General features: G+C 39.0%; 1 protein-coding gene across 1 annotated transcript; it reads left to right on the forward strand.

Annotated features, from left to right (window-relative positions):
• The first annotated feature begins 1,970 nt into the window (after nt 1–1,970).
• Nucleotides 1,971–23,524, forward strand: dipk2a (divergent protein kinase domain 2A). Its single transcript, XM_062976644.1, has 3 exons — nt 1,971–2,821; nt 19,816–20,119; nt 20,751–23,524. Exons 1-3 carry the CDS (start codon nt 2,150–2,152, stop codon nt 21,080–21,082), a joined length of 1,308 nt encoding a protein of 435 aa, XP_062832714.1. The 5' UTR covers nt 1,971–2,149; the 3' UTR covers nt 21,083–23,524.
• Nucleotides 23,525–23,655: the final 131 nt, after the last annotated feature.

A 23,655-nucleotide genomic window follows, 5' to 3' on the forward strand; every position in this document is an offset into this window, starting at 1 on the left:
GTAGAGCCTGGCTTATCCAACATTCTTTATTATCTAACAGTCTGCCTCCTGCCTGGATCCACAGCTCTAGGCAACAACGTGCAGCAGACCAACATGCCCAACAACAACACAAGTGTAGCCACACTCCCAAACAAGTTGCAGACTGGTTGTAAAACATGATGTTTTGGTGCTTAATCTGCAAAATCATAACGTAATTTGACATTTAATAGGCTTTTTCTTAATCCCTCATTATCCAACATTTTTGCTTATCCAACATTCTGCCGGCCCATTTATTGGATAAGTGAGACTCTACTGTAATCACCTTGATTAGCATTGAAAAGGTTTGTAGGAGGGAATGCTTCTGGAACATGGCCATACAGTCCGGAAAACTCACAGCAACCCAGACAAGAGTCCTTTCTCCCACCCTGGACATTCCACAGATATATAAACCCTATTTGCCTAGTTTCCAACAGACCTCACTATCTCGGAGGATGCCTGCCGCAGATGTAGGCGAAACGTCAGAAGAGAATGCTTCTGGAACATGGCCATACAGCCCAAACAACTCACAACAACCTATTACTATCACTATCTCAGTCGCAGATGGGGACAATTTTGGGAGTATTTCAGAGAAGGGATTAACCTACTGTACATATATTTCTCTCTTCTCAAAGGGTCTGATCCGTATCCTCCATTCAGCCTCAACTCCTAAGATCCATAATTAACTACAGTAGAGTCTCACTTATCCAACGTTCTGGATTATCCAACACATTTTTGTAGTCAATGTTTTCAATGCATTGTGATATTTTGGTGCTAAATTCATAAATACAGTAATTACTACATAGCATTACTAAGTATTGAACTACCTTTTCTGTCAAATTTGTTGTATAACATGATGTTTTGGTGCTTAATTTGTAAAATCATAACCTATTTTGATGTTTAATAGGCTTTTTCTTAATCTCTCCTTATTATCCAACATATTTGCTTATCCAACGTTCTGCCGGCCTGTTTATGTTGGATAAGTTAGACTCTACTATATATCGACCTTATACAGTGCAGCTCTCAGCCTGCTCCTCTTATCAAAAAGAGGGGGGGGGGGGAAGAGATCTAGAAGCTTTACTCCATATAAGAATCTGACAGCGTCATCAGACTACAGCATGGATTCACTTTAAATCCGGTTTCTGCCTCTACAGAATTCTGGGGTTTGTAGTTTGGTGAGGCGCAGGACCTGTCTGGCTGAGCTGTTTAAAGGCCCCTCCCTAAAGTGGATTTAAAGTGTATTCAAAGTGGATCCAAGCTCTAGCGTGATGAGGTCCTTGGGCAGCCTTATCTATGGAGAGATCTGACGTGCTCCTCCTTTCACAGAGAAACGAATAGGGATAAATATATGCTTTCCTAAAAATTAGCTTATTTCTTCTGAAGCTTTTATGCGGCCCCGCTTGAAGAGCCTGCTTCTGGGCACTCGGCTTCTTTCAAGCCGGCGTCGTACGCTCTTTAGGAAGCCCCCACGAAAAACAAAGGCGAGAGAAACGGCACAAGGAGCGCTTTCTTGCCTAACTCCGCCCTTCCCCCCGCTTAAATAAAGACAACATGGCGGAGGCAGCTCTCCTGCCTGCCTACCTCCCTCTTTCCTCGCTCAGGAATTCTGTGGAAAATACAACAGGGAAACTATCCCGGCAGCGGCTTATATAGCGTTGCTTGGGTGGAAGGGGCGGGGCCTAGCAACGACGATGGGGCCAATCCATCCCCGGCTTCGGAATGTTGGCTACGCCCCTTTTCCTCCCTCGCTGAGTGCCTCTCTCCACGAGAGTAAGGCGCGTCACCTCTCGCCTTTCAACGGGAGCGCGCGAGGATTAAAAAAAAAAAAAAGACCCAAACCAAAACCCTGAGGCGTGCGCGTGCGTGCCACCTTAACGGCTGGGCAGCGGCGGTTATTGTAGCTCCTCCCCCTTTCCAAAAGAGGGGGCGTGGCCGCCTGGGATCCCGCCCCTTCCCCGCCTCCCTTAGTAACTTGGCTGCCTTTTTATCAGGCGAGCCTCGCGGTGGGGAGTGTATTGGTGCCGGAGCGTCGCTGAGGGAAGGGGCCGCGCGAGGGGAAGGGCAGCCGGGGGCGCGCTCGGTGTCCCCCCGCCGGCTGGCCCGGCCCGGCCGAGGCGTCGTGGTGAAACGGACGATGCTCCGCCTGGTGTCGCTGAAGTTGGGGAGGCTGTACCGCTACGTGAAGCTGGCGGCGCTGGCCCTGCTGGCGGCGGCGCTGGCGCTCAACTCGCCCTCGCTGCTGGCCTCCCTCCAGCGGAACGAGCTCTCGGAGCGGCGGTTCCTGCAGCTGAACAAGTGCCCGGCCTGCTGGGGGACCAGCTGGTGCCGCAAGTTCCTCAACGGGCAGCTGCGGCTCGAGAGCTGGGGCCGCCTCCGCCTCCTCGACTTCCTCAACGTCAAGAACGTCTTCTTCGCGCGCTACGGGGAGCCCCGCGAGGGCAGCCGCCGCGTCGTGCTCAAGCGCCTGGGCTCCGCGCGGGAGCTGGCCGAGCTCGACGCCAAGATCTGCCGGCGCGCCTCCGCGGGGGGAGGCCCCGCCGCCAGGGGGCGCTGCGACCTCCCGCAGGCCCTGCACGCCACCGAGTTCGCCGCCATCAACGGCGACGTCCGGCTCCTCACCCCCGACGCCGTGGAGGGCTGGTCCGACCTGGTGCACTGCCCCTCGCAGCGCCTGCTCGACCGCCTCGTCCGCCGCTACGCCGAGACCAAGGACTCCGGCAGCTTCCTCCTCCGGAACCTCAAGGACGCCGAGCGCATGCAGCTCCTCATCACGCTCGCCTTCAACCCGGAGCCCCTCGTCCTGCAGGTAGGGCTCGCACGGGACGGGACCCGCGCTCACCGCTATACATCGTTTGGCAAAGTCTTTAGCCTCTTCCCATGTCTCACCGAACTGGGATGGCTTCTGTGGCTTTGTGTTGTCGAAGGCATTCATGGTTGAAATCACTGGGTTGCTGTGAGTTTTCCGGGCTGTATGGCCATGATCCAGAACCATTCTCTCCTGCAAACCTTTTCAGTGCTAGTCAGTGTGATTAATTGCAACATTCACACTTGCCTCAAATAGACAAGAGTTCTTTCTCCCACCCTTGACATTCCAAAGATACATAAGCCTCATTTGCCTAGTTTCCAACAAACCTCATTACCTCTGAGGATGCCTGCCATAAATGTGGGCGAAACATCAGGGGAGAATGCTTCTGGAACATGGCCACACAGCCCGGAAAACTCAAAGCAACCCAGTGATTCTGGCCACGAAAGCCTTAGATAACACTTTGAACTCTATTCGTTTGGAGGCAAGTGAGAATGTTTCAATTAATCACCTTGATTAACATTGAAAAGCTTTGCAGTTTCAAAGCCTGGCTGATGCCTGCCTGGAAGGAATCCTTTGTTTGGAGGTGTTAGCTGGCCCTGATTGTCAGCACCCAAACACGAATCAAGGAACATTAAAGGCTCTGCAGACTAACTCAACCAGAGAAGTCAGCCATAAGTAGAGCACTTGATGACCAAACCTGGACACAGTCTATTATTTGAGAAAACAGAAATCCTGGACCACTCTGACAACCAGCCATTGAAATCCATGAGCATGTGGACAATTTCAACAGAAAGGAGGAAACTATGAAAATGAACAAAATCTGGCTATCAGTATGAAAAAACTCTAAAATCAGTACAATAAATAAAGAACAACACTCTGGAAAAAGGGGAATTCCAGACATGACACAATCAGAGTCAAATAACACCTCCCAACAAAGGATTCCCTCAGGCTGGAATCAGCCAGGCATTGAAATTGCAAGACGTTTCAATGCTAATTAAGGTGATTAATTGAAACATTCACACTTGCCTCCAACAGACAAGAGTTCTTTTTCCCACGCCAGAACTTCCTTAGATATATAAACCTCATTTGCCTAGTCTCCAACAGACCTCACAACCTCTGAGGATGCCTACCATGGATGTGGACGAAACGTTAGGAGAGAATGATTCTGGAACATGGCCATACAGCCCGGAAAACTCACAGCAACCCAATAATAAGTTTTATTTATATCCCGCCCCTTTCCACAAGGGTGGTTCAAAACAGAATCAAATAATGATAAATACATAAGAAGAAACCAAAAAGACAAGATCACATATAACTGATAATCATAAACAAGATTTTTAAAAAACAATATCACAATAAATAAAAATTGTACTGGGTTTATAAACATACTGCACTCCGGAGGCAAAGCCAGTTAAAAACCCATAGGTATTGACAAGGCTAAAAGACTACCGTCATAATGAAAAGCAATCAACCATTTTTGAAAGCCTGCTTCCACATTCAGGTTTTTAGTTCTTTTCTAAAGATAGCTAGAGAGGGAACCTGTCTGATTTTTTAAAGGAGAGCATTCTAAAGCCACTACTAAGAAGGCCCTTTCCCTCATTCCCACCAGCCGTGCTTGTGAGAATGGTGGGACTGTGAGAAGGGTAAGGGTATCCCTGGAGGACCACAAGTCCTGAGTTGGTTCCTAGGGGGTGACGTGGTCATGCAAATAGGCTGGACCTGAACCGTAAAGGATTCTGTGGTTTTACTCAAGTTGAATTCCTATGCAAGTAGGAACAGGTACATTTTAAAAGTGTAACTTCAGCCATTATATATATAATAAATATATCTGGAATAAATCTGGAATGCCCTGTCAGAAATAATCAGAGCAGTCCCCCACCCTCATGTCCTTTCCTATGTGGAATAGCTTTGAATTAATGGTGACAGAAGCCTAAGATTTACATTTTATAATATTACATTTCCTTGTGAATTTTTAGACTGTTTTTACTTGAGTCCTTGGAAAACAGGCGATATAGACATTTCCCAAATTAATAAATAATACACACACACAAAACAGGCATGGGCAAACTTGAGCCCTCCAAGTGTTTTGGTCTTCAACTCTCACAATTCCTAACAGCCGGTAGGCTGTTAGGAATTGTCGGAATTGAAGTCTAAAATACCTGGAGGGGCCCAAGTTTGCCCGTGCCTTATATATAAAATATAGTAGCTTTGGATAGCATAGGGAAGGGTTAGTAACCCCTGATGTGTTTATTTTGTTGTCTGTGCCCCTGGTAAGAAGATTGCACTGTACTTTCTGTTCCTGTGATGATTGGATTTTGAAAAGTTGGCTTGTGGAAAGAAATCTTAGTGAGAAAGCTTCGGTGGAGACACCTTTTCCCCATGATAATTTTTTCAGGAGTGAATTTACCTTCCGAGGTGGAGATTTCTCACACATCCTGTTGTCTCAGCTCAGTTCTTAACAATGAGCTGTTTGTGAGTTGGATGTTTGTAACTCAGTGACTGCCTGTATTCCATAGGATTGAGCTATGGTTCCATCTACACTGACCATTTATAATGCAGTATGGAGCCCCTCCTGCTGCAAGTAGAGAGTGAGAATTTACGCTCTGTCCAGCCCCACTTGTATTGATCCTGTAGAACTTTCCAAATCTTTTGTGTTGGTGGCATACCTCTTTAGACATGCATCATTTCGCGACTCAGGCCCCTTCTTACACTACCATATAAAGTCCAGATTATCTGGTTTGAACTGGATCATATGGTAGACACAAATGTATGGTAGACCGAAATGTATGGTCACATAACTTCTCTCATGAAAACCTTTCATTTTTTAAAAAAATGTATATAATTTACTGCTTATTTCACATAGGCTTATTTCAAGAGGCTTCTTGTTACAGTTCATGACACACTTATACTCTGCAGCCAACACACTAACATGTCACAACACACAGTTTGGAAAGCTCTGCTTTAATGCTTCAAACAACAAACTCAGGCAGAAGTGGGCGAAAGAAAGCCCTTAGTCTGCATCAGTGCTTTGTGGTTTGTGCAACCTCCATCTGAGCCTCAAACTGGTTCCACGATTTCCTGTGTAATCATCTGCACATACTGCTTTGAAACTGTATTAAATGATCAGTGTAGCTAGGGATTGGACTAGTGGAGAGCACCATCCAAACTGCTACTCCATCAGTGTCCTTGTAGGGATCGCTTAGTTCATCTGTCTTTCCTAGCAGCTAATAAGGCAGGAACCTCCTGAATGTGTTTTGGGTTTGTTTTTTTTGTTGAGGAAGCACTTAGAGTTGTTTGACCAGGAATAATTTTGCCTACTAATGTGGACATGGAAATCCCTTTCCCTATCTTTTATCATCATATGAAGACTCTTTTAAACACATTATGTACAGGTTGAGTTTCCCTTATTCAGAATTCCAAAATGCTCCATAGTTGTCCACCCGGGTGGTTAAGGTGGTTCAAGTACACCAATGTACAAAAAATGGTTTAAAATATTGTTTAAAATTACTTTCATACTATGTATATAATGTGCATATGAGACAAAAAAGAATTTCATGCTTAGGTTTGGGTCCCATCTCCAACGTTTCTCATTATTAATGTATATGCAGAATCCAATAAAATAAATCCTAAATCCAAAATACTTCTGATCTCAGGTATTTTAGACATCGGATACTCATCAGGTACTGATAAGTGTGCCCTATGTTTTCAGTGTCCCCTACTCCCAAGTTAATGAACATAGGATAGATGGCAAGCAGCCTTCACTATTCCTGGGAGGGCTGGATAAAAATTGTTGTCTTGATCATTCTCAGTGCTCCACCAGAAGAATGGAAGATGGAGAATTCCTAAGGTGGTTCAACTACATAGGAATCACGGTTGTCCAATTTTGCCCACATCATTTTGGGGGTGGGTGCAGGTCCAAGGTCCATATGGTCAATTCTATAGTTGCAACCCTGTGGCTACAAATGCTGCTTATAAGGCTTTGTCATTTTTCTGGATCAGCCCGGTTTTGGTTTAATTCTACACTCTATCTCAGTGTCTCTTCTTTCTGGGCTCCTGATGTGCCGAAAATGATAGTGATAACTTTCTTGCATGTTATTTTCTAAGGGAGACTTGGGGTGCATCTATACTGTAGAACTAATGCAGTTTGACACCACTTTAACCAACTTGTTCCATGCTATGCAATCCTGGGAGTTTAGTTATGTAAGGTCTTTTTAGCCTTCTCTGCCAAAGAGTGCTGGTGCATCACCAAACAATAAATCCTAGGATTCCATTGCAGAGATCTACAACTCCCATGATTCCTTAGCATTGAATTGTGGCAGTTAAAGTGGTGTCAAACTGCATTACATTTATAGTGTAGATACACTGTCAGTTTAGTTCTTCCTGCGGGATAACTCCCCACTAAAAGCTTTCTGGATTTACCTATAGAAAAGCCAATAGAAAGTAATGTATAGCAGTACTTTTACTAAATGAAGTGAGAGCCAGCCAGTTTTTCCGTGCTTGGCTAGGAGCTATATTTGTGTTAATTTTGTACAATTAATCTTTCCTGAAAACTCATCAAAGGCTCATAGATTGGTATCAGTCCAGACCACCAGTTAGAGACATGGTAAAGATAGGAGATATTTCATTATGGCATAAACATTGAAGGGTTCTTGTAAAATACTGTAGGTCCAAGCATTCTTCTTTCTCGATATCTTCTATATTCTGCTTATATTTGAATTGGGTAAATTAAAAAAATACAAATGTTTTAAAGTATGTACTGGAAACCCAATATATAGAACTAATCTTCATGGAGATTTGTGTTTGTGCATTTCTGTCCCACAGATAGCAACACTGCAAACATTTTTGCTCTCCATGTTGACTTTTTGAAATAGCGTGGAAGTGGTGTTTAGACCTTGGTGTTTTCTTAAGGATACTAATTCAGCCCATAAGGGTAAATCCAAGTTATATTTTGTATAGCCGACTGTATTAAATCAGTTGAAATTTGATTCAGTGGGTTAAACTCTGTGGGGGGGGGGGGGGGCAGAGGGTGCCTGGCTTCTTCAACCTTTTTCCTGTTACTTTCATTAGCTGCAAGAGCACAGAAATACAAACACCCACATACTGAACAGGCTCCCTACCAATGTCTACTGCTTAAATAGTCTTAAACCCAGATACACAATCCTGGGAGTAAGCACCAATTGTTTTAAAGTTTTTTTTATTAAAATGTTTAGACACTATTATTGAAATAGTAAAATATAGTTTGATATAATTTTTGTCATTATGGGATTATGGTGGCTTTGAACATTCAGCTAAATTGTCTTTAAAATTAGAACTCTTGTTTTCTTTATGGCTGCATGAAGTGTAAGTTTGCTTTTATATTAACGTTCAGGTGAGTTTGTATCTTTGAAAATAATAGGCATCTCTTTTTTTACAGTCTGCTGTTTTAAAGATCTTCTTTTTGGCAAACTCTACCTTGCCCAATAATCATGGATGTTGAAATTCATTGCTCAGGTAGCAGGCTTGATGGCACTGTAGCTAAAGACAAGCAACTTCATGTTATAGTCACCCTGTTACTTTAAATTTAAGCATTTAAATAATTTTGTCCTGATATCCATGGCAGCACCGACTTGCTCTTTTATTGTATGTTAATACGTAGTTACATGTTCAGTATTTTTTTAAAATAAAAATCTGTAGAGATGTAGTGTAACCACCAGATATGCACTTTTTCTTGCTAACATTTTTTTTCTCAGTTTTAGGCATTTGCCAGCGAATGTTATCTTTTTATGAAACTGTATTTCAATCAGATGGGTAATTCAGGAAATAAATCGTTTAGATGACACACCATGGTGTTGCATTAGGAGACTTCAGTGCAGATAACATTTAACTTAGAGAAATGTCATTTTACCAAAAAAAAATAAAAGCACATTAAGTTGTACTGATAAACTTTTGTCTTCACCAGTTATGGTTCTCAAGTAAATTTCCTTTTAGCAATAAATATGTAAAATTAATGGTTGATTTATTTCCTCAACCTAGGATGGCTGACAAAGCAGGATAAAGTAGAGTGTTAAAACAGCTGGTGCTCAGTTCAGCTGCTTAGTGACTTGGTATGAACCAGCTGGTGTATGTCTTTAACATTTCTTAAAGGGCTGCCATTAACTTGAAAGCTAGACAGGCCTTTTGCAAGATAGTTGACATTAAAACTCTGTCGGTATTGGTTTCAGTTGCAGCTTTTCATTTAAAGAAAATTCTAGATACTTTTTCTGTTTATAAAAAGTTCAGTATTAGTAGTAATAGTCGGAGAGTAAAGTGGTTTAATATAAATACTGTTTCTGAGGGAGGTGTGTTTTGAAGCTCAATAGGAAGTACTATAATGCATTATAAACTTAATGTAGCCATAGTTTTCTGCTTTAGAAGGAAATCCCTATGAATGTTGTGTACCTTCAAATCATTTTCAGCTTGATAGCACCCTCAGGTGAATGTATCATGGCCTTTTCTTGGCAAGATTTGTTCTTTGTCTTCTTCTATGATTGAGAATGTGTGATTTGCCATGGTCACCAAATGAGTTTCCATGGCTGAGTGCAGATCCAAACTCTGGTCTTCCAGAGTCTTAGTTTACCACTCAAATCACTATGTCACATTGACCCTCTAATTAACTAACTTTCATGCTGCCTTAGTATATAAGTAACTGGTCTTAAAACTAAGAATTATCCTTATATAACTTGCTAGCTGTGCCCGGCCATGCATTGCTGTGGCGTTGTCTGGTGGTGTTGGTGAGAACTTGTTGAGGTAGTGGTGGTATTGAATGTCTGTTGTATGGTTGTCTTTATGTTTAGTATGCATTTGGTTGTTTGTGTACTGTGAAAGTGGTGAGGGTAGAGGGGGTCTATGTCCCTGTGTAGTATTGTATAGTATTTATACGTTGTCCATGTGTTGTGAATGCTTGGATTGGGTCCTGCTGCATAGTAGAAAGGGTTGGGCTGGATGGCCCTTAGGGGTCTCTCCAAACTCTTGGATTCTGTGCTTCTATCATCATCATCATCATCATCATTATTATGTAAAGGCTGGATGGCCATCTGTCAGGAGTGCTTGGATTGTGTCCTCCTGCATGGTAGAAGGAAGTTGATCTGGATGATCCTTAGGGGTCACTCCAAACCTTAGGATTGTATTATGTTGTTATTATTAGTATTAGTATTGAGAGGATGGGTGGCCATCTGTTGGGAGTGCTTGGATTGTGTCCTGCATGGCAGAATTGGGTTGGACTGGATGGCCTTTAAGGGTGTCTCCTAACTGTCTGATGCTGTGATTCGATGTGTATTATTATTGTGCAGATATTGGATGGCCATCTGTCAGGAGTGGTTGGATTGTGTCCTACTGCATGATATAAGGAAGTTGAACTGGATGATCCTTAGGGGTATCTGCTAACCTTATGATTGTATGATCTTCTTCTTCTTCTTCTTCTTCTTCTTCTTCTTCTTCTTCTTCTTCTTCTTCTTCTTCTTATTATTATTATTATTGAGAGGCTGGGTGGCCATCTGTTGGGCGTGCTTGGATTGTGTCCTCCATGGCAGAATTGGGTTGGACTGGATTACCACAGTAATTATTTCATATTACAGTAGAATCTCACTTATCCAACATTCGCTTATCCAGTGTTCTGGATTATCCAACGCAGTCTGCCTTTTAGTAGTCAATGTTTTCATAGTCAATGTTTTAAATTCATTGTGATATTTTGGTGCTAAATTTGTAAATACAGTAATTACAACATAGCATTACTGAGCATTGAACTACTTTTTCTGTCAAATTTGTTGTATAACATGATGTTTGGTGCTTAATTTGTATAATCATTACCTAATTTGATGTTTAATCGGATTTTCCTGAATCCCTTCTTATTATCCAACATATTCACTTATCCAATGTTCTGCCGGCCTGTTTATGTTGGATAAGTGAGACTCTACTGTATATTTATAATCTTATATTATCTGCTTAGAACTGGATAATATGAGGCCCCTTCTACACAGCTGTATAAAATGCACACTGAAGTGAATTATCTGGCAGTGTGGAGTCAAGATAATCCAGTTCAAAGCAGATAATATAAGATTATAAATGGGTAATATAGCTGTGTGGAAGGGCCTTGAGTCTACACTGCCATATAATCCAGTTAAAATCAGATAATCTGTATCTTATAGGCAGTGTGGAAGAGGCCTAACTGTGCCTGTCCCCTGGGCTGAGTAGGTTGCTAGGAGACCAAGTGATAAAAGCAATTGGATAAAAAACAATTATTCCTTTCCTTCTAATTAGGACTTTATTTTTCTTTTTGTTGTATGAATGTAGAGGCATGGATGAGGGGTTGTGTTGCCAAGTTTAGTGTTTCTGGGATGTGTAGTTTTTTTGTTTTGTCCTAGGCCAAATTTTTTTTAATCCTTTATATATATAAATTGATTATAGTTTGAGGGCTGATTGTTTGATAATGCTTTATAAAGTTTGCTTTCGACTTCTTGGGGAACCTGCCCAGCAAGTGTTGTGCTTTGTTTTTGGTTTCAGAAATGTACTAACTTTTCTGTAGAACATATTTTTAAATTTAACATTTTTCAGAGGACTTGTTAGTGGGTGCCAGTTATTACATTAAGAGCATAATTCTACAAATGCCTACACAGGCATAAGCATCATAGTGCTTCTAGATATCCTTTTTCAGGCATGCATGCATAAAATGCAACTTAAGATGCGCAAATAATATTTCCATTTTTCACTTTTGGGAAAATTAAAAGTAGCTTTTTATTTCATGCAGTCTTAGCTGTTGGTTCTGTGCAGGATAGTTGATTATGATACTTTGTTGTGTGCCTTCAAATCATTTCTGACCAGTGGTGACCCTAAGGCAACTCTGTCATAGTGTTTTATCAGCAAGATTTGTTCAGAGGTTTGCCATTGCCTTCCCAAATTGTAATTGGACTCAGGAAATCCTTTTCTCGATAATCTCTTAACTTCTTCAAAATCTTGTCAACATTGTCACTTAACCTGTAAAGACTATCACAATGAAATAGTATAAGCTAATTTCAGGTTCTGTTTGGGAAATAAGCACGTTTCTAAAAGGTACTGTTTATGCTACCAGGATTAGTTAAAGTTGATGATTTTTCTATACATATTATATGTTTGCAAAAAGTATGAAAAGATTTTTAAAAACTTAACATATAAAAACTCTCATTGTCTGGATTACAATTAGAATGTGATAATCAAGAAAGGGGTTAAATGGGATTCGAAAGTTAGACTGGTCCAACTAATGAGTATGACTGGGCAATAAATACAAGACTTGAACTTTGATTTTATAATGGGAAATGTGTCTTGAATAATCCACTAAACTGTAGTGATTCTTGGATTATAGTACTTTTTGTCAGAGATTGGAGGCTTAGTTTGAAGCCTATTTAGAGTATGGATTACTGGTAAAGTGGCAGTGCTTATGAAGTGCACATTGCCACAACAGACAGCTTTTATTTTAGCCAGTTTTGAGATTATTTAAGCTTGACCTACATTTGAAGAGATTGTAAAGGCGAGAGAAGAAGCTTTATGATAGAAACATCTCTCACCAGGACACCATTCATATTCCTTAGTGTTTAGAAAAACCTAATTTTCTTTTGCTTACTTTTGTAAATCTAGGTATCTTAATGTACTTCAAATTTATTTGTTTGATTCAGTGGCATAAATGAAGCAGTCTATATTGTGAAAATGCTTTGGAAAATTTAGGGAAGAATTTTCAAGATATTACCATCTAAATTATCTGTAATTCAAACAGGCTCTGCTCAGTATTCTGAAATCAATTATAGCTAGTTATCTAACAGTGAAATACAAATAGAGTTCTGTGCTACACAATATGATTTTGCTTAGTACTATTTTGGTAAGATTCCGTTGGTTCTCCAACAACTGCTTGCTTGTTACATTCTGCTGTATATCATTTACCTTGCTTTTTGCCAGTCACTGTTCATCTGAGTCCATCCTGTTGAGGTAGAAAAATAATTCTGTCTTCTTATTTATGGGAAGTTTGATTATTCACAAATCTGCTAGAGCAGGGAGAGTAATTATGTTGAGAGCTAATATTTGTGTCATCTAAGTAAATTTAAAATGACATTGCTTCTGCTATTTATGTTATTAATTTTTGTTTATGGCTTGATTTTTGTTGACCATGTGTACTGACTACTTTTAATTATACATAATGGCCTTAATATTGTGTCCTTTTAATTTAAATATTTTTGAAGCACATATTAGTAATTTTTCACTCAATCAACAAGTGTATCTTCATCATTCTGTAACAGCAAATGAACAGTATTGTGATGATTATGACACCCATGTTTTTGTAGCTCTTAATTTTAAAAATGTAATACAGTAGAGTCTCACTTATCCAACATAAACGGGCCGGCAGAACGGTGGATAAGTGAATATGTTGGATAATAAGGAGAGATTAAGGAGAAGCCTATTAAACATCAAATTAGGTTATGATTTTACAAATTAAGTACCAAAACCTCATGTTATACAACAAATTTGACAGAAAAAGTAGTTCAATATGCAGTAATGCTACGTAGTAATTACTGTATATACGAATTTAGCACCAAAATATCATGATTTATTGAAAACATTGACTACAAAAATGCGTTGGATAATCCAGAACGTTGGATAAGCGAGTGTTGGATAAGTGAGACTCTACTGTACGTTGTAATGTGCATAGGTGTTTCGAAGGGAGATAAATATTTATATTGCACAAGTATGCACTTAGCTAAGCAGGGCAGATTGTTTTAGATCAAAACAATTTTAAATCGGTAACCAGCCAAACCAGTTCGAATAAGGTTTTCCATATTTGATAGCTAGGCATAATGCACATATGAATTAACTGATATTCACACCAGTATCTGTGTGTGCATGGGGAGAGAGGAAGTGAGTGTCGTCTTGCAAGATCTGTAAGAAAAATTGTTTTTGAAGTTGCTGTTCTCGTCACACAAAAAAAGCATGACCTATGATAATAACTAGTAGTTACTGAGCAGATTAGTGGTTTTTAATGAGATAAAAAGTTTAATGCCTTTTCTTTTTGTTAATTGCACTTTGAGCATACAGATGTTTCTTGATCTTGATGCTGGGATCTTTAGAAGTTACACAATGTTATGTTGTTCACAAGCAAAGCACAACTATAATTTTGGAATAATAAGCTACCATGTAGTCCTTTCTCCTCATTTTAGGCGTTGGAGTAGAAATAGCAAATGTGTCCTGATCATATTCATATATCATTTTTGCAGTGGCAGGAAAAATTCCTTAAAGTTGATAACAAATATTTTGTTTTCCCATGTCTATGGTCTGTTAGTTTAAAGCTTGATTGGGGTTTTTGTGAAGTGTCTTTTGCTAGATTACTAACTATTGCTACTGGTGTTCTATATCCTGCATGCCACAGAGCATATTGTAGGGCAGGGTTGAGCAGAAGCTAGATTAAGGTCTGCTTACAGATTTCTAGTTGATTTCCAATGAACAGGCTAGTGTTTTTGATCCAAAGTTTACTAACAACAAAATGGTTTCCCTGTCCATCTCCCAGATAAAGACTTGCAGAAGGTTTTAAAAACTAGGAGTTATGTTTTGTGTAAGAGCCATTAAGAGCTCAGTTGTTGCACTGGAAAGAAAACTCACTCTAGGGCTGATCATGGGTTTAATTATAAGTGAACATCCAGTTTCCTGAGCTATTATTTATTTGTCTCCAACTGCCCAAATAAATTCCAGAAGTCAGTAGTCTCCTATCCCTGCTAAAAAGGAACCACCCTGTCTTACTCCTCACTATATGAATGTTCTACTCTACCAGCTTTGTATGCTGGTATCAGGGTGTGCGAGGTGGTGGTCCATCTCATCCCATTTCTTTTCAGGCTGTCTCTTGCAGGTTATAGTGAAATGGAAGGCATTATCTCCTGTCTGTAAGGGTAGTGCACTAGTGAATATAATAGGAATGTTGCTTCACTATCTGCTCCTCTCTTCCTCTCAGACAAACAGCAGTTGCAATGTGCCATCTTTGACAGATATAAAAGTCCTACATATTTTGTGATGGGGAGTTGGTCTTAGCAGTTGGTTGAGCTCTACAAAATGTCTCTGTGGCCTTTTCACACTGTTCTACCGCAAATATATGTTGATTATATAATTAATAGGGCTGTTATCTACAATCCAGGAAACCTTTGGGTGCTTGGCCTCATTTCTTTTGTGTGGTAGTCCCTACTGCTGTACTGCCAAGATGTTCTTTGGGTTTGGTTTCTGAGTTTGTTTCCTGAAATTTCTGCTTTGACAATTAAAGCATTTTTCCTCAGTGCCAAGTGTTCTCAATACCTGGCCTACTGCTGGAATATGCTACATTAAACAGTAGCACATTGTGATATACTTTTTCTGCTTGCTTGAGGTACGTACTTCTGAGTAACGTTAAACATGTCTCTTTCTGAGTTAACATAAGAGCAGCTGAAATTATTTCATAAAGTAATTTGTAGTTTGGATCTCTTAAGTTTCTAACACGTTGCTGGTTGGGATGAGACAGTATCATTGAAGAAGGGTTTTAAAAGTACATTTTCTAAATGATTTCCCTAAATAGGCTTTATTGAGCTGTTGAATCGAAATGTTTGTAGCTTCTGTTATGTGTTTGTTTTACTCGTAACTATTGGATTTTAGTATTTTACAGGGCTGGATACTGTATTGGTGGGTCATATTAATAATTTCATTTTGAAGTTTCTTATTCATACTTTATTTATATTGGAAGCTGCTGCGAAAAGGTTGGTGTCTATAATGGCAGTTTATAAATATTAACAGTAGTCTCCATGTGTATTAGGCTTGGGCCCGGATCAGTTTAACCGAAATCGATTTGTAATATTCAGTGGTCACTTTTGTGTAATCCCTCAAAAACTGAATGGGAAGGAGGGAACTGAAAGGCTGGGCAAATGGGTCAAGAGAGCCGGATTTATTCGCTATTGGAGAGGATGAAGTTAAGTTTGCATTATACTTGAGGCAGGGGTCCTGGCAGCGGAAAAGTTCCATAGGCTCATCCTCCAGAGAGGGCCCTGCTGGGAACTCGCTTTCCCAGCAGCACATGCAAGGGGTGGGCGAGCATTGAAAAGTCGGAGCATGATGGGAGTTGAAGTTTTTCTCTCAGTTTCTCAACCAATAAAAGGCCTGGTTGCGTTGATGCTCTGATTGACTGAAAATGGATACAACCAGCAGTTACAACTCCTAGAACTATCTCTTGCAATTTGTCTTATTTTTTAAAATGTTATGGTAAAAACATAAAATAATTCTAAAAAAATCAGTGGATTGGTGAATTGTTCTGAAACTTGGCAGGCCTGCAGTTGTAAATGTGGTCTAAAATGAGGTAGGTTTCATGCAGATAGGCTTTAAAATGACTGTGGGTTAAGCCTTTAAAGTTTCCCATTGTATCTAATAGGTCAAATCTTTGCGAATGAAAATTGCAACACTCCCCCTGATTCGAGTTAACTTCCTGGTAAACAGAATGAGGGGTTAGCTGAAAATGGACCCCAAAACTGCATGACCTAATGTGTATATGTTTACATTATGCATGAACTAACTCCTAAGTTTAGTTCATTCTTCATAACAATGATTATGTGCAATATTGTCGTTTTACTGTGGTGATGTTGAATAGTTTAATAAGTTGTTCACCTGTAATGTCTTTTTGACAGCTGGAAGATGAATTGCTACACTTTTACAACTAATCAGAAGTCTGAGTCTAAGGAGATAACAGGCTTGACAAGTAGTTCATGTTGATGTGCTATCACTTGATCTGTCTGTATGTGCTGTCATTTCTAGATCTATTTGCGTTAGTCTATAGTTGTGCACGGCCATTGCAAAGGTACAAAACTGATATACAGGAGGAGAAATTTTTGACAAAGCAAGTGTCTGTTTTAATACGAATTCATTTACTATACTCAGCCATGTAAATTACATCACTTAATTCCATCTGAAATTGTGGAATAAAAGAAATAGACCTATTTTAGCTTTCTAACAAAGCCTGAAGTGCAGAAACATGTTTCCCCTCTTTATCAGCTTCTGTGATGTGAGGGAGGATGTTTCACTTTTGGGCAATGTCAGATGATTTGTTGCATCGTTATGTGCATTTAGTTTGACTATGATTTAGAGCAACCTTGTCAGGTATTTCTTGGCAGGAGTTGATTAGAGGAGGTTTGCCTTTGCCTTCCTCTAAGACAGTGGTTCCCAACCTTTGGGCTTCCAGGTGTTTTGGCCTACAAGTCCCAGAAATCCCAGCCAGTTTACCAGCTGTTAAGATATCTGGGAGGTGAAGTCCAAAACACATGGAGGCCCAAAGGTTGAGAACTACTTCTCTAAGGCAGCGGTTCTCAACCTGTGGGACCCCGGATGTTTTGGCCTTCAACTCCCAGTTATAATAAAGCTGCTATATTATATTGACTCTCTAAGATAGAAGATGGTGTAGCTCATTTAGATACTACTTGATGTTTGAATACATAGTACAGTTAAAATGGGGAAACAGTCGGAAATGTCACTTTCTGATGGAAGTGGAGTCTAGATTTTGAGTAGGAGGGAAATTCTCTGGGTGAGTGTTTGAAGATTCTTTCAACCTAGACAGAATACATTCCGCTATAACCTGAATGATGACCTCAAGGTCAATATGATTGCGTAAACTAATACATTGAATTAAATAAAAATCTATGTTTTATTTTCAAAAATGCTGGTATTTTTACAATTTATAAAGTTATCAGATAATTATTTCATCAGAACCTAGTTGGTTTTTACAGTATTGGAAATTTTGCAGAAATCAGTAGATAGGAGATATTGCAATGTGGATGGTACGTGCACTGTTGGGGTATCAGACTTAAGAGTAAGGAGACTGGATATAATCTCCCACTTGACTATGCAGTTCACTGTTTGATCCTGGGCTATTACTTTCTTTTGTAGCCTAATGTATCCTTACAAGATTATCTTGAAGATAAAAATGAGAAGAGGAATTATATCTTCCTTAGATAATAAGTGGCTTATACACCTAACAACATAAATATAGGGAAAGAACAGGCGAGGCACTGTGAGTAACTGTTACTATTATCCAATTTTAGTAGGGAATGTTAAGGACTTAGATAACCAGATGCATCAGATCTTGTAAGCTAAGGTGGTTCAGACCTGGTTAGTACTTGAAGACCATCAGAGTATAGCAGTCCTAGGTTATATTTCTGAGGAAAGCAATGACAAACTACCTCTGTCTAAAGAAACACTGTGTTAATTCATGGACACACACAGCTTTTTCTGTCTTCCCTGTCTTTTGGAAACTTGAAAAAAAAATGAAATATTGCATCACGGGCTTTTACTTTCAAATGACGTTTCACTGAAATACTATAGTTAAAATGTAGTGCAAATGGCTAAATGCAGATGTGATGAGTTGGTAACATTATACCTTATACCTTCTAAGAGCCCTATTCAGAGTTCTACACAATTTTACCCCCTGAATGTTTAGTTGTTATTATCCTGGTTTTAATTCTGCTGATGTCTTTTATTGTTTTATGTAGTTAAAATGTTTTTAATCGATTGTTCTGTGTGTTTAACTTGTGTTGTTGGGCTTGTCCCCATGTGAGCCGCCCTGAGTCCCTTCGTGGAGATGGAGGCGGGATACAAAAATTAAATGGTGATGATGATGGTTATTATTATTATTATTATTATTATTATTATTAATGTGTAAATTAGCTGATGGTAAGTCAGTGCATCTGAAAACATGTAGGCCAGTTTACTAACAGGTAAAGTGTCATAGATATGCAAGATAGCTCAGGTACTATAAAAAAATCAATCACTATTATTGAACATAAAAGCTTATATTTAGAATAGCTGTAGCCACAATATTGACATTGTTACAGTAAGATAAGTGAAGCTTTCAACTTTTAATTGTATAATAAGAAGCTGTTGGAGGGTGAAGAATTTCTTATTCATAGGTGTGTAGATTATTCACTTACAGGAAATGATAGACTTGGGAAGAAGAGGGAAAGATTGTAGGGCAGGCTTTAGTTGCAAAGCTACTTGTGAGGTATAATGTGTGTACTTCCCTCCTACTATTGGTGGAATGAAGAGTTTCTTATAGGGTATGGACCATAGCATTCTCAGATAGCTAAATGATTCAAGTCTTTATTTTTAGAGTATAAATGTGTTTTTATAGTAGGGCAGGCAATTTAAATCAAGGTTTATTTTATGATTGAATTCCTAAAAGAACATTTGATTTAAAGCATTTTTTCCTGTGTCACGAGTGACTTGAGAAACCTCAAGTTGCTTTTGGTGTGAGAGAATTGGTTGTCTGTAAGGACATTGCCTAGGGGACGTTCGGATGTTTGATGTTTTACCATGCTTGTAGGAGGCTTTTCTCATGTCCTCGCATGGGGAGCTGGAGCTGAAGGAGGAAGCTCACCCGTTTTCTCTGGATTTGAACTGCTGACCTATCAGTCAGCAGTCCTGCCAGCACAAGGGTTTAATCCATTGCACCACTTGGGGCTCCATTTAAAGCACCAATTTATGTAAAGATTTTCCCCATCAGAGCTTTGAGTACTCCTTTTCTTGAAATCCGAAATATTACAAAATCTGAAGCTACTTCAAATTGTCCATATGGGTAGCATAGAGAGTAACACTTCGCTTTCAGGTGGTTCAGTGTACACAAACTGTTTCATGCACAGAATTGTGTATAAAATTACCTTCAGGCTATGTGTATAAGGTGTATATGAAACATAATTTTAGATTTTGACTTGGGTCTCCAATTAGATAGCAGCCTGCACATTACCATTTTCATAATTATTCATTTCATATCTATGCAATAGTTTGTGGTTTTAACTGACATGATTATGATGAGATTTAGTTTTAATTGAAAGTATATGTATATATTTTCATGTAAAAATCTAAATCAAATATTTTATTTCCTAAAAACTGATTTTTATATGACCTGTTTCTTAGAATCTTGTTGGGTATTTCCCCTCCCCAGGATTACTAAATGATCTTTCTCTTTCCAGAGTTTCCCTTCTGATGAGGGATGGCCATTTGCAAAGTATTTGGGAGCATGTGGAAGAATGGTGGCTGTAAACTATGTGGGAGAAGAATTGTGGAGTTACTTCAGTGCCCCATGGGAAAAACGAGTTGACCTGGCATGGCAGTTAATGGAAATAGCAGAACAACTGACAAACAATGACTTTGACTTTGCACTCTACCTCCTTGATGTCAGCTTTGACAACTTTGCAGTAGGCCCTAGAGATGGGAAGGTCATCATTGTGGATGCAGAAAACGTTTTGGTGGCAGATAAAAGGCTGATCAAACAAAGTAAGTTGGACTTCTTTTCATTTTATGACTATGGGTTCTGTGTTTCCATGTAAACAATTTAAATGTTGGATTTTATCAAAATACAGAAATAAATGCTTAAAGAATAGTTGTAGCAGTGCATATTTGATCATGTTGAAACTATCACATTGTTTACTATGTGCGTATGCGGTATTCTACAACAGAATAAAATAACTCAGGGTTGCTGTTGCTCACTTTATCATGATCATTCAACAACTTCCCCACCTTTTAGATGTAATTACATTCAAACTGTTCATGGTATATTTCTCTGCTTTTTCTTCTAGATTTGATATGGTAGTTTATAAGTAATCTTTATTAAGGTCATAGTTCCTTGAATCCACTCCAATTATTTTCTGTTTTGAGCTATCCCAAAGTATCTACTTTGTAGCTATTGAAAACAACAGCTAATATTGGTGGACTCATGATAAACCTTTTAAATATTAATGTTGGCTGGTACACAGTCTCTGTAAACTGACTGTACACAAAATGTTCTTAGGTAACAATTAGTAGTTTTTAACTCTAACCTCTAAAAAGTAGTGAGATTTAGAGAACAGGAAAATACTTTGTTTTGTGGCCTGTTATCTTCACTTTGTTCTTTTTATGCATTTCACAGATAAACCTGAAAATTGGGATGTATGGTACGAAAGCAAGTTTGATGACTGTGATAAGGAAGCTTGTCTCTCTTTCTCAAAGGAGACATTGTGCACTCGGGTCACTGTGGACCATAACTACTATGCTATTTGCCAGAACCTTTTATCAAGACATGCCACCTGGCGTGGCACTTCTGGAGGGCTGCTTCATGATCCTCCAGCTGAAATTGCCAAAGATGGTCGACTTGAGGCCTTGCTGGATGAATGTGCCAATCCAAAGAAGCGATATGGTAGATTCCAAGCTGCAAAAGAGTTGCGTGAATACCTTGGCCGACTAAGTAATAATGTGAGGTAGTTCATAATGCATAGATGATCAGAAACTCTGATGCTGGGACTAAAGCATATGGACAATTGAGTTCTGAACATCAAGCAAAATGAAAGAAAAAATCCATAAATCAATATGGTACATGGAGGATGTGTTCTGTATAAACTGACAAAGCTACATATCTCACTGCAGCTTGAACTATTTTTGACTTGCATGGGAGGAGTGACAACTTAATTGACTCACATCAATAAGACTTTACATAAACCTACGTTAGTACCACAATTTTATGAGACAGATGTCCTTCCTTGGAAAGTCAAGTTATACTGGCCTGTTTTAAAGGCTTTTATTTCTGACATCATTGTGTTGTCCTCATCCCACCCTTGCACCCAACTTACTTAAGTGGTGTTTAAGTACATGCTGACAAGCCCTAGGTGTTCCTTGTTCCTGAAACTAGTAGGCTTTCATCTAATGCTGTGTACCATTTGAGTACAAGTTTCCTATGATTACTCTTTATGTTGAGTTTTCCCCATTGTTTCTTACTGTTTGTATGCCTTATTAAAGATATGCTTATAAAAGCAGTCTTAACTGTTGTGTGAACATAAATTAGTTACATCTGAAAACTTTGTAAATCTGCAGGTAGTGATTCACAGATTGGATAAGTATAAAATTCCATCTCTATTCCAGTATTTATAAATGTCCACTCAACAGGGAATAACTGCTAAAGAAACTGCTAATAAAAGTAAAGGATTCATTTCAGACTTAATTGTGCTTACAGTAAACCCACTGAAAGCAGTGGCATCAAATCAGTTGTAATTAAATGGGATTTGGATATCAGTGAGAAATTTGTTTGGAAGGAAGCAGTACACTTAGTTAAAATGAAGTCAAAACAAACTTTACTAGTATAGTAAACCACAAGCCAAAGAAAATGGTTGTGTATCAGTCTCTAGTTACTTAATATTATGTACTGTAGTGACACTAACCCACTGACAGTTTTCAGCAGGTTTATACTTACTCTTTGAAGAAGCTTCCTTCTAGTTAAAAGCCTAGGAAGATCAAGACACAAATGGGAAAATGCCTAGCAGGCTAGCATTTGTTCTGCATTATTCACAGTTCTGCTGAATTTGCAATGTAATGATGTTTACGGAACATTCAACCATGAGGTTGACTATTTAATAGTACTCTTCACATTTACTGTAGAGGCCTTGCATTGCATTAAGTTTTTAATTTGCGAACTTCAGATGAGTTTTTTGTACCCTGACATTGCTCTCATGGACCAGATGTTGAATGAAAAAGTGGATCATTACTAACACGATTTTTTAAAGTGTGCTTTCCTTTTATTTCTTCATGATTACAATTACAGACTTTGTCTTGATTAACATGCAGGGACTCTTGTCCTGAAGAAAGGCTCCTAGTTACAAAATGAGCCAAGTGACTAGAGCTAACTACAGTTCCTTAAAGTGAAAAAGGATGGCTTTGATCTGAGAATGATCAGTATGGTGCTGAAAATGAATCTATACAAACTGAGCAAAGTAGTAGGAAAAGAATGAAAAAGCCTACTCCATTTCAAAGCTTTGAAAATAAGCAGATTATCTCAAAGTTGAAAAAAATAAATTGCGGAGTCTTTCATTAATTTCTCTTTGGGCTGATAGTCATAATATAAAGCTGCTTATTTGCACATTGTGTCTTTGCAGTGTAGTTCCTTTCATTTAATTGTTGTACTGTCTTCATCCAAAATACTTCTTTTTTGCCATGGTAACCTTTTTTCACCTCTGATATGACAACCCAGAGAACATGAGGCATTCTTGAGTCCCACTGAAATAATTTAGATTTCAGTGTGAAATGCTACTTATTTTGGAAAGTCTAACGTTCTCTGAATTCCTTTTCATTTATTCACATCTGATTTTCATTGGCTTTCTTTTGGTTCATGAACTGAGCAAAACTTTAACATGAGAGAAAACACTAGCCTGCCACAAAAGGCCTTGTTTTACCACAATATTAATTTAACCCACACATTCTGATGAATGAGATGTATGATTGTTGTAGGCTTTAAACAACAGAAAACACTGCCAACTATTGAGGCAGTTCAGCTGCCAAATGTTCCTTGTGAGGTTGGGGTTTGGAGTTCATTATTCCCTCTTGAAATAATGTGCTGATATGTAGGATTCTAATGACAGAAAGAATCCAAAATTTTCAGTCTACAGGGAAAACATCTATGTGGAAAGCAATAAGTTTTCTTCAATTTGCACCTATCAAGTATTTATTGTACAAGGACAATTTATATTTTTAGTCATTGCCCACAAATAATGGTGAAATATTTTTGAACGACATGTTTGGGATTTGTATGTGCATAAAATTGTCTTTTGTACTGTAAGTTACTGTTTAATTTGATTATCAAGACTGTCTCCTGTGCCTTTATACTAAGGTTGTTTTTACAACTTCTCTTGACTATTAATAAAAAAATTTAAGAAATTCTTACTTTTCTTTAAGTGTACTGCATATTGACATACCATGATATTAAGAGTCATGCCTCTTTCCCATGAACGGCAGCTAGTTCAGAAGGACATTTTTAATGGAGTGAAAGGTTCACAAGAGCAGCACTCTTG

This window comes from Anolis carolinensis, chromosome 3, assembly GCF_035594765.1.
Source record: "Anolis carolinensis isolate JA03-04 chromosome 3, rAnoCar3.1.pri, whole genome shotgun sequence".
Lineage (NCBI taxonomy): Eukaryota > Metazoa > Chordata > Lepidosauria > Squamata > Dactyloidae > Anolis > Anolis carolinensis.